Source organism: Scyliorhinus torazame, chromosome 10 (genome assembly GCF_047496885.1).
Source record: "Scyliorhinus torazame isolate Kashiwa2021f chromosome 10, sScyTor2.1, whole genome shotgun sequence".
NCBI classification, from domain to species: Eukaryota; Metazoa; Chordata; class Chondrichthyes; order Carcharhiniformes; family Scyliorhinidae; genus Scyliorhinus; species Scyliorhinus torazame.
The window spans coordinates 188,114,308-188,130,281 of record NC_092716.1 but is presented as its reverse complement, the minus strand read 5'-3'; the positions used below and the strand labels follow the sequence as shown (position 1 = coordinate 188,130,281).

At 45.0% G+C, this 15,974-nt stretch overlaps 1 protein-coding gene across 6 annotated transcripts in view; it reads left to right on the top strand.

Moving 5' to 3' along the window:
- Positions 1–15,974, top strand: part of rnf141 (ring finger protein 141) — a 47,053-nt gene that overhangs the window by 26,538 nt on the left and 4,541 nt on the right. For all 6 annotated transcript variants that reach the window (XM_072466151.1, XM_072466150.1, XM_072466155.1 and 3 more), the window contains exons 4-5: positions 7,991–8,163; positions 13,742–13,849. In XM_072466151.1, coding sequence (XP_072322252.1) covers positions 7,991–8,163; positions 13,742–13,849 — 281 coding nt within the window. The remainder of the gene's footprint in view (positions 1–7,990; positions 8,164–13,741; positions 13,850–15,974) is intronic.

The following is a 15,974-nucleotide window of genomic DNA, read 5'->3' as shown; positions in this document are numbered from 1 at the left end:
AATGAAATCAATGCCCAAAATGTGTTCTGCTGTGTGGTCCAGATCGACCAAAACTATGGGGTGTTTTGTCGTAATGTTGCCAATTTGAATGGGTACAGGGGCTGTGATGTGTCTCTGTTGTGAGTGGCCTGTGAAGCCGCTGAGGGTGATTGTGGCTGTAGTGGGCCACGTGTCCTTTTGGAACATGGTGGAGGAATTAATTGTGGTGTGGGACCCTCCTGTGTCCCAGAGAAATTCAATGGGCTGACCCTGTATTTTCGCTGCAACGACTGGTCGGCCGGACCTATCCCAAAGGGTGTCGCAGACCCAACTGGGGGAGACTAAACACCGTCAGTCAGTTCCGTTCAGGTCTCAGGTCTGCCTGGTCTGAACGGACGCTCACACTATGTATGGACTTTGTCTTGTTATTATTCAGAGTGCCTGCCTGCTGGGCTCTCTGGCTTTCGTGGGGCATTGCATTCTCGTGCAAAGTGTCCTAATTGTCCACAGTTGTAACACTCCTGTGGTTTCTGTGGGAGGCTGTTCCTGCCTTTGTTCACCCATGCGTGGTTCTGGTGCGTTTTAACTGCGTGGATATCTGCCTCTGTCTGCTGTTCTTCGGGTTTCCTAATTGAGGGTTTGTTTTGGACAGATTGCTCCCAGGAGCGGGACAACCTCTTTAAAATCCATTTTTCATTGTGCGCTTCTTCCGAGGGGTCATAATTGGTACAGGCCTTTTGTCCTGCCTCTGTGGCATGGGAGACAAGGGTGAGGGTCCATTTGGCCATGTTGTCTTGGGACAAATGGGCGCGGTCTAAGATTCCAGAAACGGCTATAAAATGGATCCACTGGCGCCCAGCAAACGCTGTGGAGTGTTCGGTTTTCTTCTGCCTGCACTTATTCAGGCCTTCTACTGGGTCACCTCTGTTGCAAACGATCGCGTCTAGGATCGCCGTATGCATCTCTGCAAGGGTGCCTCCTCCTACATACTCCCGGGTCCTGTTTCCTCGTTATCACAGAATTCACTCCAAAGGGGCCATCCTTTCCCTTTGAGATATTTTCTGATCTCTTCTTCCCAAACGGGAAACTGTCCTACTCTGCTGCTGGTCGCTGCAACATCGAATTCCTGGGGGTTCATAAGGCGTTCCATTGCCTTCATTGCCATTTTCTCTATCTGAATGCTCTTTTAAAATTTGGAACGAGGGGTACTAAGGCGGTGCTGTAAACACTGGTTTACAGTAGCGTTCGCTACTTTCCGGAATACAAACTCCCGACAGTTTTTCGCAACAAAAATCTATCAGTTTTACCTTATAGCCCTGTTAGTTACGCATCAATTAACACGCTTCCGAATTATGAGGATTGATCAGAACTGCTTGAACACTTGTTGTTTTTTCTGTTTCCAATTGGATTCTCAATTCAAATTTTGGGTTCTCCTGGAGTGGTTAGGCCGCTTCTAAATCGGGTCCCGTCAGGATGTCACCAGTAAATGTTGCTAACTTTGTTGCCCGTTGGGTCTTTACTGAATTTGCTCTGTTTGTATCATCTTCGCTCTAGAGTCGCCAGGTATCTTTATGATACCGCCACGAGGTTCAAGTTCAAGTACTGATCAATAACTCAACACACCAATTAGTAAGATTCAAATCAAAACACATTTATTATACACAGTAAATCACTGCTCATGCATAAAACTCTACTTTTTAGACTATCTATAATCACTAAAAGGCCTATACTTAGCTTCGGAGCTGGCCCACCAGGTATGGGGAACAAATGGCCTTGCGTTCGATTCTGAGTCTGCAGGATTCAAAAGCTGGCATGGACTGGTAGCTCGGAGCACCTATCTCATAGCGAGCATTGACTGGAGACTTACTTGGTTGTTGCGGCAGCTTGGGCAGTTCACTGTCAAGGGTTGGTTCGAGTTGCTGAGTGACCCTGCCAAGAAGATCGATTTGAACTTGGGGGCTTTACTTTATAGTCCCCAGGGGCTTCGGGGCGGACCCCGTATCTGGTTCCAAGTGATTGGACTACATTCCGATCACTTGGATCGATTTCTCCAATACTGGAGCCGTTCCCTGATCGCTGGGCGGTCCCTGAGTGTCCGTTGGCCTTCCTTTGTCTTGTCTCCTGCTGGCGCCGAGGAGTCTGGCTTGGCCTTATTCACCTTACATGTTTCAATTGTACCCGGTGATCGCTCATTAGTATGCAGATGGCTGTGAGTTTCAGTGCAAGTTCTAATACACATGATTTTTGCACTTGCTAGTTTTTGCCTGTGTTGGCTGAATTTCCCTGTAGTCTTTGCGGACCTCCATTTTAAGTCGGGAAGTGGCCAACCTAGGTGGCTACAGCACCGTCCCAATACCGTCCTGGCTCGCGTCAGTGGATATTTTGGTCTCTTTGGTAGGGTCGAAGAACGCCAGGACCGGGGTTGTGGTGAGTTTTGCCCTGAGCTCACGCCATTCGTTCTCATGAGTGGGCTGCCACTGGAATTTTGTCGTCTTTTTGACGAGATGGTGGAGGGCTGTGGTGTGTGCCGCCATGGTGAAAATGAAGTTCCCAAGGAAGTTGACCATACCTTGAAAGTGGAAGACCGCCGCCTTGTCCTCTGGGGTCTTCATGGCGTTGATCGCCGAGACCTTGTCAGCATCTGGCCGCCCGCCTTGCTGCGAGATGTGGTGACCAAGGAATTTGATTTCTAATTGACCGAATGAACACTTGGCTCTGTTGAGTTGGAGGCCATGCTCATGGATTCTGTGGAATACCTGTTTGAGGCGATCGATGTGTTCTTGAGGAGTTGTGGACCAGATTATGACATCGTCAACATACACGCGCACCCCCTCGATACCCTCCATCATCTGTTCCATGATGTGGTGAAATACCTCTTGAGGCAGAGATGATGCCAAAAGGCATCCGGTTGTAGCAGTGGCAACCGAACGGGGTATTGAATGTGCGCAGCTTGCAACTGGATGCATCCAGCTGTATTTGCCAGAACCCCTTGGAAGCGTCCAGCTTCGTAAAGAGTTTGGCATGAGCCATCTCGCTGGTCAACTCTCGTTTTGGTATTGGGTAATGTTCCCTCATGATGTCGCGGTTTAAATCCTTGTGGGTCGATGCAGATTCGAAGCTCCCCTGATGGCTTCTTGACACAGACCATGGAGCTGACCCAGTCCGTGGGTTCTGTGACCTTTGATATGATGCTCTGGTCCTGGAGGTCCTGTAACTGCTGCTTGAGGGGTGCCGGCACCCGACGTGGTGCGTGGATCACAGGGGTGGCGTTCGGTTTGAGCAGGATTTTGTATCGGTATGGGAGTGTTCCCATTCCGTCGAACACGCTGTGGTACTGCGTGATGATGTCATCAATTTCAGCCTGGAAGGATGACATGGTGTGGACTCGCTGAACCAAGTTCAGGAGTTTGCAGGCCCGAGCACCGACCAGGGATGCTCTGTCATGTCCCACAATCTCAAATCGCAGTGTTGCTTTAAATGACTTATTGGAAACTCCGAGTTGGCATGAGCCACTGGCAGCTATCGCATTGCCATTGTAGTCAAGGAGCTGGCAGGCTGGTGGAAGAATACTTGGTCTGACGCGGATGTTGTTGAGATCGGATTTGGAGATGAGGTTCGCCGATGCGCCGGTGTCCAGTTTGAACCGGATGCGAGCCTTGTTGACTGTGAGGCCAGCACACCACTCATCGTCGGGATCCATGCTGAGGATCGAAGGTGCGTCGCTGTCTTGGAGAAAGGCAGCGCATGTTTCGTAATGATGCCCACCCGGTATGAAGATCTGAGGCACGCAGCATTAGGATCTGTTGGGCTGTCGGGGTCGGAGTCTGGCATGGCCTGCTGTATTGAACGGACGCTTCTGCGCCACGGCTGGGATCACTGGATGCTGGGCAGTGGAGCAGATCTGCAAAGGGCTGCGTAATGGCCAAGCTTGCCACACTGTAGACACCGTCGTGATTTTGCCGGACATTGCCGCTTTAAATGGGTGGAGCCACAATTCGGACACGTCATGACGCCAACGTCAGCGCGTTCCATGTGCCATCGCGCATGCGCAGTGCGGTCGAACGACGTATGCACCTGCGCAGTCTGGTCGTCTGTCTTGCCGTCCCCTCGGTCGTGTCGCGCATGCGCAGGGGCTCGGGAAAAGCGCGCGGAATGGCAACTCCCGTCGATATTTAGGCCCTGCATTTGTGCAATGGCCTGCACCCGTTCCGCCTCGTGGGAGATTAGCTTTGCCGTTTCTGCCGCCCTGATGTGGGAATACCGATTGTTAGCATGTTCGTGGAGAACGCACGTTTAGATGGCGATGGTGAGGGTGAGCTGCTTGACTTTCAGGAGCTGCTGGCGAAGGGAATCGGAGTGGAGCCCGAAAACGATCTGATCCCGGATCATGGAATCAGTGGTCGAGTCATAGTTACATGACTGCGCGAGGATGCGGAGATGAGTCAGAAAGGATTGAAAAGGTTCATCCTTACCCTGAAGCCTCTGCTGGAAAATGTACCGTTCAAAGCTCTCATTCACCTCAATGTTGCAGTGGCTGTCGAACTTCAGTAGGACTGTATAAAATTTTGTCTTGTCTTCGCCTTCAGCGAATGTAAGGGAGTTGTAGATGTGGATGGCGTGGTCCCCAACTGTGGAGAGGAACAGTGTGATTTTCCTGGCGTCCAATGCGGCCTCAAGATCGGTGGCTTCGAGATAGAGTTGGAACTTTTGTTTAAAGATCCTCCAATTTGCACCGAGGTTGCCGGCGCTGCGGAGGAGAGCGGACGTTTTCCATGTCACCGGATGGCTGTTTGCTGGTCAGCGCTGATTCACTCAAGGTAGGTCCATCAAATTTTCAGCATCACTCAGCTGGTACCATGATGTGTTGGGTAGGCTGGGTCGAGGTGAACTGCACTTGATGCACGCAATGTAGCGAGAGACAGACCTCCAACACTTGATAAAATGCAACACGATTTTATTCAACGTCCAAACTATTATACATGTTCAACTGTGGGTTGACACTATGCTGACTTGACTGGAGACCTGACACGAGCCTGACCAGACTAACGTAGCTGCCACATGGCGTAGGCACTGTCCCAGAGGCTGGGTCCTGAGAGCGGGAAAACTGGTGCCCTCTGGCTTTATAGTGGGCGTGTCCTGTCTGGTGATTGGCTGCTCTGTTCTGTGTGCTTACTGGTCATCCTGTGTGTCAATCACTGCCTGTCTGCACTCCATTGTATACATAGATGTATATTATGACAGTGACCAGATCATTGCTCACTGTATATCGTGCAAACTAATGAACACTCCCAAGGCTACCACGTTCACTCCTGAAAAGTGCCCATTCAACCTCCGATTACCCTGAAAAAGTATTTTAAAAATTTGGGCAACAGCTGAAGCTCGCTGTTTCACTCTGCTATTATGCAGTAGCAATACAAGTGGTGTTCACCACTAACAGGGGTGCTGCTGTCGTGCCAAAAATACATCTGCCTATCACACAAATGAGTAATGTGGTATATGAATTTTGGTTCTGGTGGGATGCTAGGTATATAGGCCATATGTCACAAAGACTGGCAAATCATATCAAGCAGCATGTCCCTTCGGCTGTTCACAACAGGCAAGGCCATACCCAACCAACCCGTCCTTACAAAATGTAAAAAATTGTTCAACATTAGATGTGACTCTGTAATTGGACATTTGCTAAACAATCCTGAGTGTGTATCATAATCAAATCATCCAGCATGCTTGTAACCTGTCTGAATACATTTATTAGAAGGAGTGCCTAAAATTATGTACCTATTTTTGATACTTAGTGGATAACTATAACCTCCCCCACTAGATGGCTAACTGGGACATGCCGTTCGGCGGGAGTGGTTAATTTCCTCTATTTGTCACTTTATTTATATTCCATATAGACCAGTGGTTTTCAAACTTTGCTGTGCCATGTCAAGCAAGGAAAAGGCAGCTAATCCTTGCATATGTGACACACTTTGAGGGTGCCCCAGTCACAAATTCCAAAAGGGTTAAATTATGAGCACAGGTTGCAAAGACTAGGCCTGCATTCCCTCAAGTACAGAAACGGTGGCCTAATTGAAGTGTTTCAGAAGACGAAAGGATTTGATAGGCTAGATGGAGAGAAACTTTTCTCCGGTGGAGTGTTCAGGACAAATGGACGTAACCTTTAAATTAGAACCAGGCCGTTCGGGGATGATGTCAGGATGGATTTCTTCACACAAAGGGTAGTGGGAATCTGGAATTCGCAACTCTACGCACCCCCCCCCCCCCCCCCCCAAAATAAAAAAACTGCTGAGGCAGAGAAAGGTAACTAAACATTTCAAAAACTGAGACACAGAGATTTTTGTTTCACAAGGCTATTGAGGATTACGAAACCCAGGACATAAGCAGTGACATAGATCAGCCATATATAATTGAGATATAATTGAGAGGTTGAATGGTCTCTTCCTGTACCCAAGCAAGGAAGCACTTATAGTTTGCAGCAATGCAAAGGGACACAGTTTAAAAACTCGTGATGTAGAGATTCGATGAATTCAGAAACTTGGGGGTCTAAAATGTGATGGTCATTAATTGCAGTTTCATGTTTTATCTCTGCTAAATACATAATGAGAGGACATAACCTTAACCGACTCTTAAAATGCAGTGCTGAAGGAGTATAACCCAGTCAGAGGTGCCACCTTTCGCATAAAATGTTAAATCAAGACTTTATCTGCCTGTTCAATGTTAAAAGAAGAACAGGAATAGTTTTGTCATATTGTGACCAACATTTCTCTCAACTAATTCCAATAGAAGAAACTGGCGTTCATGTCATTTGTTGTTTGTGAGTGCAATAATGGCAATTGTGTTATTCTGCATAACATCAGTGACAGCAATTTCATTGGTGTGAAGCAGTTTGGAACTTGTTGAGATTTGATAAGGTGCAAAGTAAGCGCGCACCAAATTATGAAAGAGTAAATGCAATCAATTTGTTTAACTAAGAAAGATGATTTTTAAAATTTGCACAGAAAGAGAAAAGAAAAGAACTTGTAAGAAAGACTTGTAGTTCGATGGTACCTTTCATAATTACTGCGTGTCTCGAAGCACTACAGTTTTTTGAAGTGTTGCAGTTGTAATGTAGGAAACATGGCAGCCAATTTGGGTACAGCAAGTTCTCTGTATGCAGTAATGTGATAATCTGCTTTTGTGATATTTGATTGAAGAATGAGCATTGGCCCCAGACCACAGGATAACTCCCATGTTCTTCTTTGGAATCTAGTATGGGACCTTTTGCATCCACCAGGTAGGCAGATGGGACCTCAGTTTAATGTCTCATCTGAATGATAGCACCACCAAAGGTGTAGTCTTGAGTCTTATTTTTGTAAATTTTTAAAATAAAATCCTTATTTTCAAATCCCTCCATGACTTGCCTCTCCCCAGCCCTGTGACCTTCTCCCACTCCACAGCCATCCTGGATCTCGGTGGTCCTCTAATTCTGTCCTCTTGTGCATCACCCAATGCTCCCTTCAGCCCATCATTGGTGGCCGTGCCTTCAATTGCTTGCCTTAACCTTTGGAATTCCCTCCCTAAAACTCCCCCTCCCTCGATAAAAGCAAATTACTGCAGATGCTGGAATCTGAAACAAAAGAGAAAATGCTGGAAAATCTCAGCAAGTCTGGCAGCATCTGTAGGGAGAGAAAGGAGCTAACGTTTAGAGTCCGATGACTCTTTGTCAAAGCTTTGACAAAGAGTCATCGGACTCGAAACGTTAGCTCTTTTCTCTCCCTACAGATGCTGCCAGACTTGCTGAGATTCTCCAGCATTTTCTCTTTCGTCCCCCTCCCTCTACTTCTCCCTCCTTCTGCAAGGTGTCTCTTTGACCAAGCTTTTGGTCTTCAAATTTTGTTTGATGATGCTTCTGTGAAGCATATTGGAAGGTTTCAGTAGATTAAAGGCACTATATAAATACACATTGTTATGCTTTTGTGTGTGCTGTATGCATTCTGCTGTATTCAATCATAAGGTGAATATTTTTTGACAGATCAACAAAACAACTGGAAATATTGATGCCTCTAGGATTCTAAATCTCTATCAGTTCACTCAACTATATCGGGAGATCACCATGCAGGCAGGTGGGGTTCTTACCCAGAGCAGCATCTGTGAAGGGACGGCAGCAGATGGATCATCCTGTCAGGCCAGTATCTGGCTGGGCAAGTGAGTGAACATTTGATAATTATATTAATGAAGTACTGAGATGCAATATTAATTTCATGGCTTGTTGATCTGTTCTTCACTGCTTCCAAAAGTCATATGTACATCTGGTGCCTTATAAGGATAGTTAGTTTTGAAAAGGATTTTGTATATTTTCTTTACGCAACAGTATTTCATAATTCTTTTCTTCCATGAGCTATTTAAAAATGAAACATTCGGGGCACGCGATGAACACTGGCAAGACTGGCATTTATTGCCCATTTTCAGTTGACTTTTGAGAAGGTGGTAGTGGACAGCCTTTTTGAATGGTTGCAATCCTCGTAGTGAAGGTTCTTCCACAGTGCCACTGGGTTAGCCCAGCGGCGATGAAAGAACAACCGATACATATATCCAAATCAGGATGGCACATGTGAACTGGCAGACCATTGAGAGGCAGTGTGTTCCCACAACAACACAACTGATAGCAAAAAGGGAAAAAGCACGGGAAGTTTTATTTTTCCTGCATGTTACTCAATTTTCACTGATATTAGTAGAAAGAAAGTAATATGTTCTTTGAGAGTTTGACAAACTAGATACTGAGAGGCTTTCCTCCAGCTGGAGAGCCTATAACTAAGGTCATAATATCAGGATGGAGGTTATCTGTTTAAGCCTGAGGTGAAGAGATAATTCTCTACTGGAGAAAGTTATGGATACTTGGTCACTGATTATATTCACGTCTGAGATCGATAATTATTTGTGCAGAAAACAAATCAAAGGACCATGGGGGGCAAGGAAGAATAAGAAGTTCATGTGGATCAACCATGATCTTAATGAAAGGCAGAGGAGGCTTGAGGGCCTCATACATTTCTCCTGTTCCTAATTCTTGTGCTAGAGTTTAAATCTGGTGTCAAGGGAATTTGAAGATGTGCAGCATCTGCAGTGATGTTAGGCTTTCAAAGGGAAATTGGAATAGCATCTGAAGGGAAAATATTTGTCAGGCTCCAGGGGATTGGGACTAACTAAATTGCTCTTGCAGAGAACATGACAGGTTTGGCAGGCTGAATGATCTTCATTCTATGCTTCCAAACAGGGTAAGCGGTCAATCACATTGAAGTCAATAGAGCCTTTGCGGCAAGAGCGCAGGCCATTTGCCCGTTCAGTCCATTTTGGCTCTCTGCAGGGCAATCAGCCCCAATGCCCTGATTCATCTCCACAGCTCTGCAATTTTGTTTCCTCAAGCGCCCATCTGTTTTCCTGATTAAATTATCGACCGTCTCATACAGACCGCAAACCTAGAAGTTGGAAATACTGAATCCCTTCACTTTTTATTTAATTTTTTCACACAACAAAATAAATGATTGGATTTAGGGAGAAAATTCAATATTAATATAAATAAATTTTAAAAGTTCTGTCTGTAGGCGGAGCCAGTGGCGTAGTGGTATTGTCACTGGACTAATAATCCAGAGACTTAGGATATGCTCTGGGGACCCAGGTTCGAACCCCACCAAGGCAGCTGGTGAAATTTGAATTCAATAAAATCTGGAATTAAAAGTCTAAAATTAAAAGATGACCATGAAACCATTGTTGATTGTTGTAAAAACCTATCTGGTTCACTAATGTCCTTTAGGGAAGGAAATCTGTCATCCTTGCCTGGTCTGGCCTACATGTGACTACAGCAATGTGGTTGACTCTTTAAATGCCCCCAGGGATGGGCAGTAAATGCTGACCCAGCGACGCCCACATCCCATGAACGAACGAAGAAAATAAATGAAGCTTTCTATGGAGAAATTTGACATTCCAGAAGTAAAAGGAATAGCTTCTCTGGGCCAGTGAGGGTGTTTAGTAGCAATTATGAAGTTAGAACACCATTTCAAAACCCCCTCCCCATCAGTTCCATAGAAGAGGCTTAACTATTAAGCGTCTTTCAGGTACTTTAGTGGCCATGTCGGACCTACCCTGGGGTTGTGGATTCCAGCAGCGGAAATCCCGCTTGCTCGGAACTATTAGCAAATCAAAGTCCGCCAGTTCCTCATTGTCATCAGTGCCACTGGGAGCGATGGCAGCAATGCACCACCAGAGGTCCAGGATTGCTTGAGGGAGGGGGGGAGGGGGGGGGGGGGGCTTCAGGAGGTATGGGAAATTTGTGTGGCTCCTATTTAATCCCTGAACCACCACTAAATTGTGGATAATGGGTGTCAATTGGCTCATTAATGCATTCTATTCTATTAGCTTCTCCCGCTCCCAGTGGCAGCATGTACCACATTCTTACCTCTCTTGGGGTGAAGAGGTTTCCGATGAATTCCTTAATAGATTTCTCAATGACTACCTTATTTTGATGGCTTCTATTTTCTTTTCCCTGTGAGGAAAGAATCTCTTCACATCCACTCTATCGAAATATTTCATAGCTTTAAAGACCCTTCATTCCTTGGTCTTCTTCCCATCAGCCCCTACCTGCCCTCAACCAACACATCTCTCTGCACTGGTAAAAGCAACTGGGGCGTGATTCTCCGTTATGCCAGCGCCTGGGGGTTTCCCGACGGCGTGGGGCTGCCCCACAATGGGAAACCCCATTGACCAGCTGGCGTAACGGAGAATCCCACCGGCCGGTCGAGGCAGAAATGTGGCGTGGCGAGGCGGAGAATCCCGCCCCTGGTATCGGTAAGAATTTCCTAGTTTCAGAAGCCCTTTAGGACTTTGATTTGTGACAAGTTTGTTTTTGTTAAAAATTGGAAATTTTTTGCTGCCTCCCTTTTTTTGAATAGCTTTTGGTCGATCTTGTGCAAGTAAACCCTATTGATGAAACACACAAAGGTTATTGTTAAAATACTTCACGCAGTTGGGTCTGCACCTACTAGCAGTGCTTGATTAAAATTCAGTAATATAAGACTAACATTTTTGCATGTCAATTTGGCCTAGTGATGGTTACAAAGGAGGTATTGTCAGTCACTTCTCTTAAGTCATAACGTGTTCAACATTGTTTTTGTGTGACAACACAATAGCTTGTCCTCTACATTGAGATCTCTCATGTGGTTTTCTCACCACAAGATGGTGTCAGAAACATTACACAAGGCTGCCCATTTTTTAAAAAGATATTCCTTCCAGGGAGAGAAGGCGTGTATGAAAACAAGTCTACAATGAACACACTGACTTGTTTGTGTTTAAATGGCCTCTGGGACTCTGTACAAGCAATTCTCCACAGCTACAGTGCTGACTAGGACAAAGGTATGAGGGAGGTTAATCAAGAACAGCACCATAAACAAGGACTTGCCTGTGGGGAAAAAGAGAATAAGAGAGTGGCAGTAAATTCTTTAATTAGGGATAGACTGATCAGAACTATTCCCTGATTGGTTGAGCAATCTCTCTCTCACAATCTCTTGAAATTGTCAGCAAGCAGCTTTCATCAATAACCAATTCCACCCCAGGTATACTGGTTGTAACGTGACCTCATTTCTCTCTCTCCCATTACATGGCTGTAGCTTGGCTCCCTCCACAGGTTTGATGTAGTTAGCTTTCTGGAACACTTTACAATACTTGTATACATATCTGATCTACCCGGAGTGACGATTGGTAATGCCCTGCCTATTGCAGATATTGTCTTAGAATTCCAGAAGTGAGCTACATTTGCTACATTTAAAGTAATCGCACTGCCACCGAATATTTATACTGTAGCTCAAATTAAAATTTGACTGTGAACCTTAAATGTTCAGTGACAGCATAGATATTGGATTATCTGACCAAGCCTAGAATTAATACCGTTCATTATCCTAGATTATCAGAAGCCTCGTGATTTTATATGGATTTAGTTGGCTTTTTAGTTAGTGTTAAATATGTGTATGCCTTGCGTAGTATGTTTGATCAGCATATGGCATGTATTTACATAATTGTGTAGACCATATTGTCCTTCAGAATTGAAGCATGTCTATTTAAATAATAATTTTTTTAATAAACTTCAAATTGAGCAACACTTTCAGCATCAAAAATATTCTGGGTATTCTTTTGCAGCACCGATGTCGCATAAAAAGTAATGCAGAGCATAATCTACATATTAACATGAGATCCTTTTAATAAACTAAGTTGGGCAACAGCTTTCAGCACCAAAAATATTCTGGGTGCTCTTTTGCTTCAAGGGTATGGCATTTAAAAAGTGCTGCAGAACATAATGTACATAATAAACACTTACAAAGTTGAAACCAAATGCTTATTTGTTGTAATAGATTGCTGAGAAATTGAGCACGTGGTGGGACATGGAGTGACTTACTGAAGGCAGCAGTGATATCCGAAGCCTAAAGAAACTTATCAATACAGCACCATAATCCGCGGATAAAAATAGTACTATCATGGGATCCGATAAACAACTCCCAAGAGAAAGCTACACGTACACAGCTAACCCAAGGAAGATCACACATTGTAACTTTTTCAGTTAATGGATAGTGTACTGTTCATTGATTAATAATGTACAGCACAGAAACAGACTATTGGTCTATGTCAATGTTTATGATTCACACCAACCTCCTCACAACCCTCTTAAATAACGCCGCCACCAACTCTTTCCCCCTCCTCCAACCCCAAATCAGCATATCCTTCTATTTCTTTCTCCCCCTCATGATTTTCTAGCCTCACCATAAATGTGTCTATGCTATTCCCTCAATCACTCCCTATGGAAGAGAGTTCCACATTCTCACCACACTTTACGTAAAGCAGTTCTTCCTGAATGACCAATTGGATTTATTCGTGACTATTTTGTTCTTTCTTTAAAACAATTCCCAATTAAGGGGCAATTTAGCGTGGCCAGTCCAGCTACCCTGCACATGGTTTGGGTTGTGGGGCGAGACCCACTCCGACACAGGGAGAGTGTGCAAACTCCACCTGGACAGTGATCCGGTGTCAGGATCGGTGACAATCTTGTTCTGATCATAGAATCCCCACAGTGCAGGAGGAGACTATTCGGTCTCTCGAGCCTGCACTGACCCTCCGAAAGAACACCCTACCCAGGCCCACTCCCCGCCCACCACACTCTATCCCCGTAACCTAACCTGCCCATCCCTGGACACTAAGGGGCAATTTAGCATGACCAGCCCACCTAACCTGCACATCTTTGGACTGTGCGAGGAAACCAGACATCCGGAGGAAACCCATGCAGACATGGGGAGAATGCGGAAACTCCACACAGACAATCACCCAAGGCTAGAATTGAACCCTGGTGCTGTGAATCAACCGTGCTAACCACTGTGTCACCCATTTTGCCAGCGTATGGCCCATTGTGCCTCCATGCCAGCCACCTTGTCCAGTATTGTGTTAAAATGAATAGCAAGTACATTAACTGTCATCTAACAAGCTCCAACCAAATATTGTAAACTCACTGAGGGAAACCAATCGTTCTAAACATGCAGGCCCACAGAATACAAAAAGGATACAGCAGCAAGCCAAATGAATGTGGGATTTGAGGGCTGTGTGGTACCCACAGGCTGTCATTTGGACAGCCGTGAGTTAGAGAATAGGGACACCATCCACAGCCCAAATTTTAAAAAATAAAAGGTTAAAATGTTTGTGAAGTTTGTGTTTTATCAGATGTGAACCGAATGTTATTTCCTGCATTCTGTAGGATTAAGGAGATGACTGATGAGGAAGAATGTTGTATCTGTATGGATGGTCGAGCTGACCTCATCTTGCCCTGCACCCACAGTTTCTGTCAGAAGTGCATTGATAAGTGGTAAGTCTGTTCATCTTCCATAAATAGCTGTCATTAGAATTCAGCTAAATTAGCACAGCCACAATGGGCCAAATGGCAACCTTCTGTGCTGTAAACTACTGTGATCTAAGCTAATTAATAATAGATGTCCTGTGCTATGCCCTGTGAATATTAAACAATTCTGATCTGACCTATTCCCCACCCCTACTCCCCTCCTATCCTTATGCTGTGGCCATCAGTGCCCATTGAGAAAGTGGTGGTGAGCCACTATGTTGAACCGCCACAATCTCCCTGTGCTGTTGGGAAGAGAGTTCAAAGATTTTGCATGTTGGCAGAATGAAAATCCTTTCTTGACCCCTTTTCTGTTCATTTTTACCTAATTGATGTAATCTCACTTTTGGGTAATTAAATGAATTGATGTGTAAGAGTTGTTCATTATTTACTGTTTTGATAATACTTGAATATTCTCATGTATAGATGAACTAATAGAATGGGTGTGCAAACACTGATTGTGGAACCAACCCCCTTTACAGCTAAATGCTAAACCTGATACAATGCATGTCCCAATAAATTAGAAACATAGAAAATTTTGCAGAGGAAGAGATTGTTCAGCCTTTCTTGGATGTTGATGTAAGTAATCATTAACACCCTCTGGAGCTGCTTGTAGTTTCCTCCCTCCCTTCTGGTTGGGCTTGTTTTCATTGAATCATAAAATGTAACTGTGGGAGGTTGGAATCACTTCCCTGTCCTTCCCCTGCAATTACAGTTTGCAGCTTCCAGCAGCACTTTCATGTTTCCGTAAATGGCTCCCCATCTTCCTCTTCAGAATGAGTGCGCAGCGGCTGCCTATTTCAGATGTGTATCCCTCATTCATTTCCTGTGAGGTTTTTACTTCAATCTCTCCAGTTACAGTCAGCCCCTCGGCAGCTCTTGCATCATATCATGACAATAATTAAGGCAAGTGATTCAGTAAAGCAACTTGCATTTTTATAGCACCTTTAATATAGTCAAATGTTTTGAGCCATCTCACAAAAGCCTAGTCAAACAAAAATTGACACTGAACTAAGAGATGCTAGGTCAGGTGACTAAATGCTTGGCTTCTTGCAGGGTCATAGTTATTTCAGCATAGGAGGCCATTCGCCCCTTTGAGTCCATGACACCCCTCTGTGGAGCAATTCAGTCAGCTCCATTCCCCCACTCTATTCCTGTAGCTCTGCAAGTTTATTTCGCTCAAGTGCCCAGAAATTCCTTTGAAATCATTGACCATATCTGCTTTCACCACCGAGTAGGCAGAAAGGTCCACATCGTTGCTACTCACTACTACCTCATATCCTCCCTGTATCTCTGCCAAAAATTTTAAATCTGTGTCCCCTGGACCTTGTACCATCAGATAACAGGAACAATTTTTCTTTGTCTACTTTATCTTAAACCTGTTATAATCTTGCGCACCACCAGCAGATCTCTCCTCAACTTCTTTGCTCCAAGGAGAACAACATAACTTCTCCTATCTAACCTTGCAGCTAAAATTACTCATCCTTAGAATCATTCTGGTAAATCTCTGCATTCTCTCAAGGGCCTTAACATCCTTCCTAACATTTGGTGACCAGAACTGACACACTACCCTAGTTGTGACCTAACCACAGTCGTTAACTCAGCATAACGACTTTGCTATTGCACTCAATACCTCTACGTAGCCTAAAATACCAAATGTTTTGCTAACTATTCTCTCAATGTGTCCTGCCATTTTCATAGGTCTTTCCAACAACAATGAAGAAGCTCATCCAGTTCAAAGCAGCCCACTTAATTGCTACCCCTTCCAAATTCATTCACTCCCTCCGTCACTGGCAAACAGTGGCAGCCGTGTTTACCATCCTACAAGGTTTCTTAGGCAGCAAGCACCTTCCAAACCCACAACCACTACCATCCAGAAGGACAAGGGCAGCAGATAGCTAGGAACACCACCAAGCCACTCACCATCTTGACTTGGAACTATATTGCTGTTCCTTCAATGTTGTTGCTCAATATCCTGGATCTCCCTCCCTAACAGCACTTTGGTTGTACCTGCACCACAGGGACTGCAGCAGTTCAACAAGATGGATCACCACCACCTTCTCAAGGGCAACTAGGACTGGGCAATAAATACTGT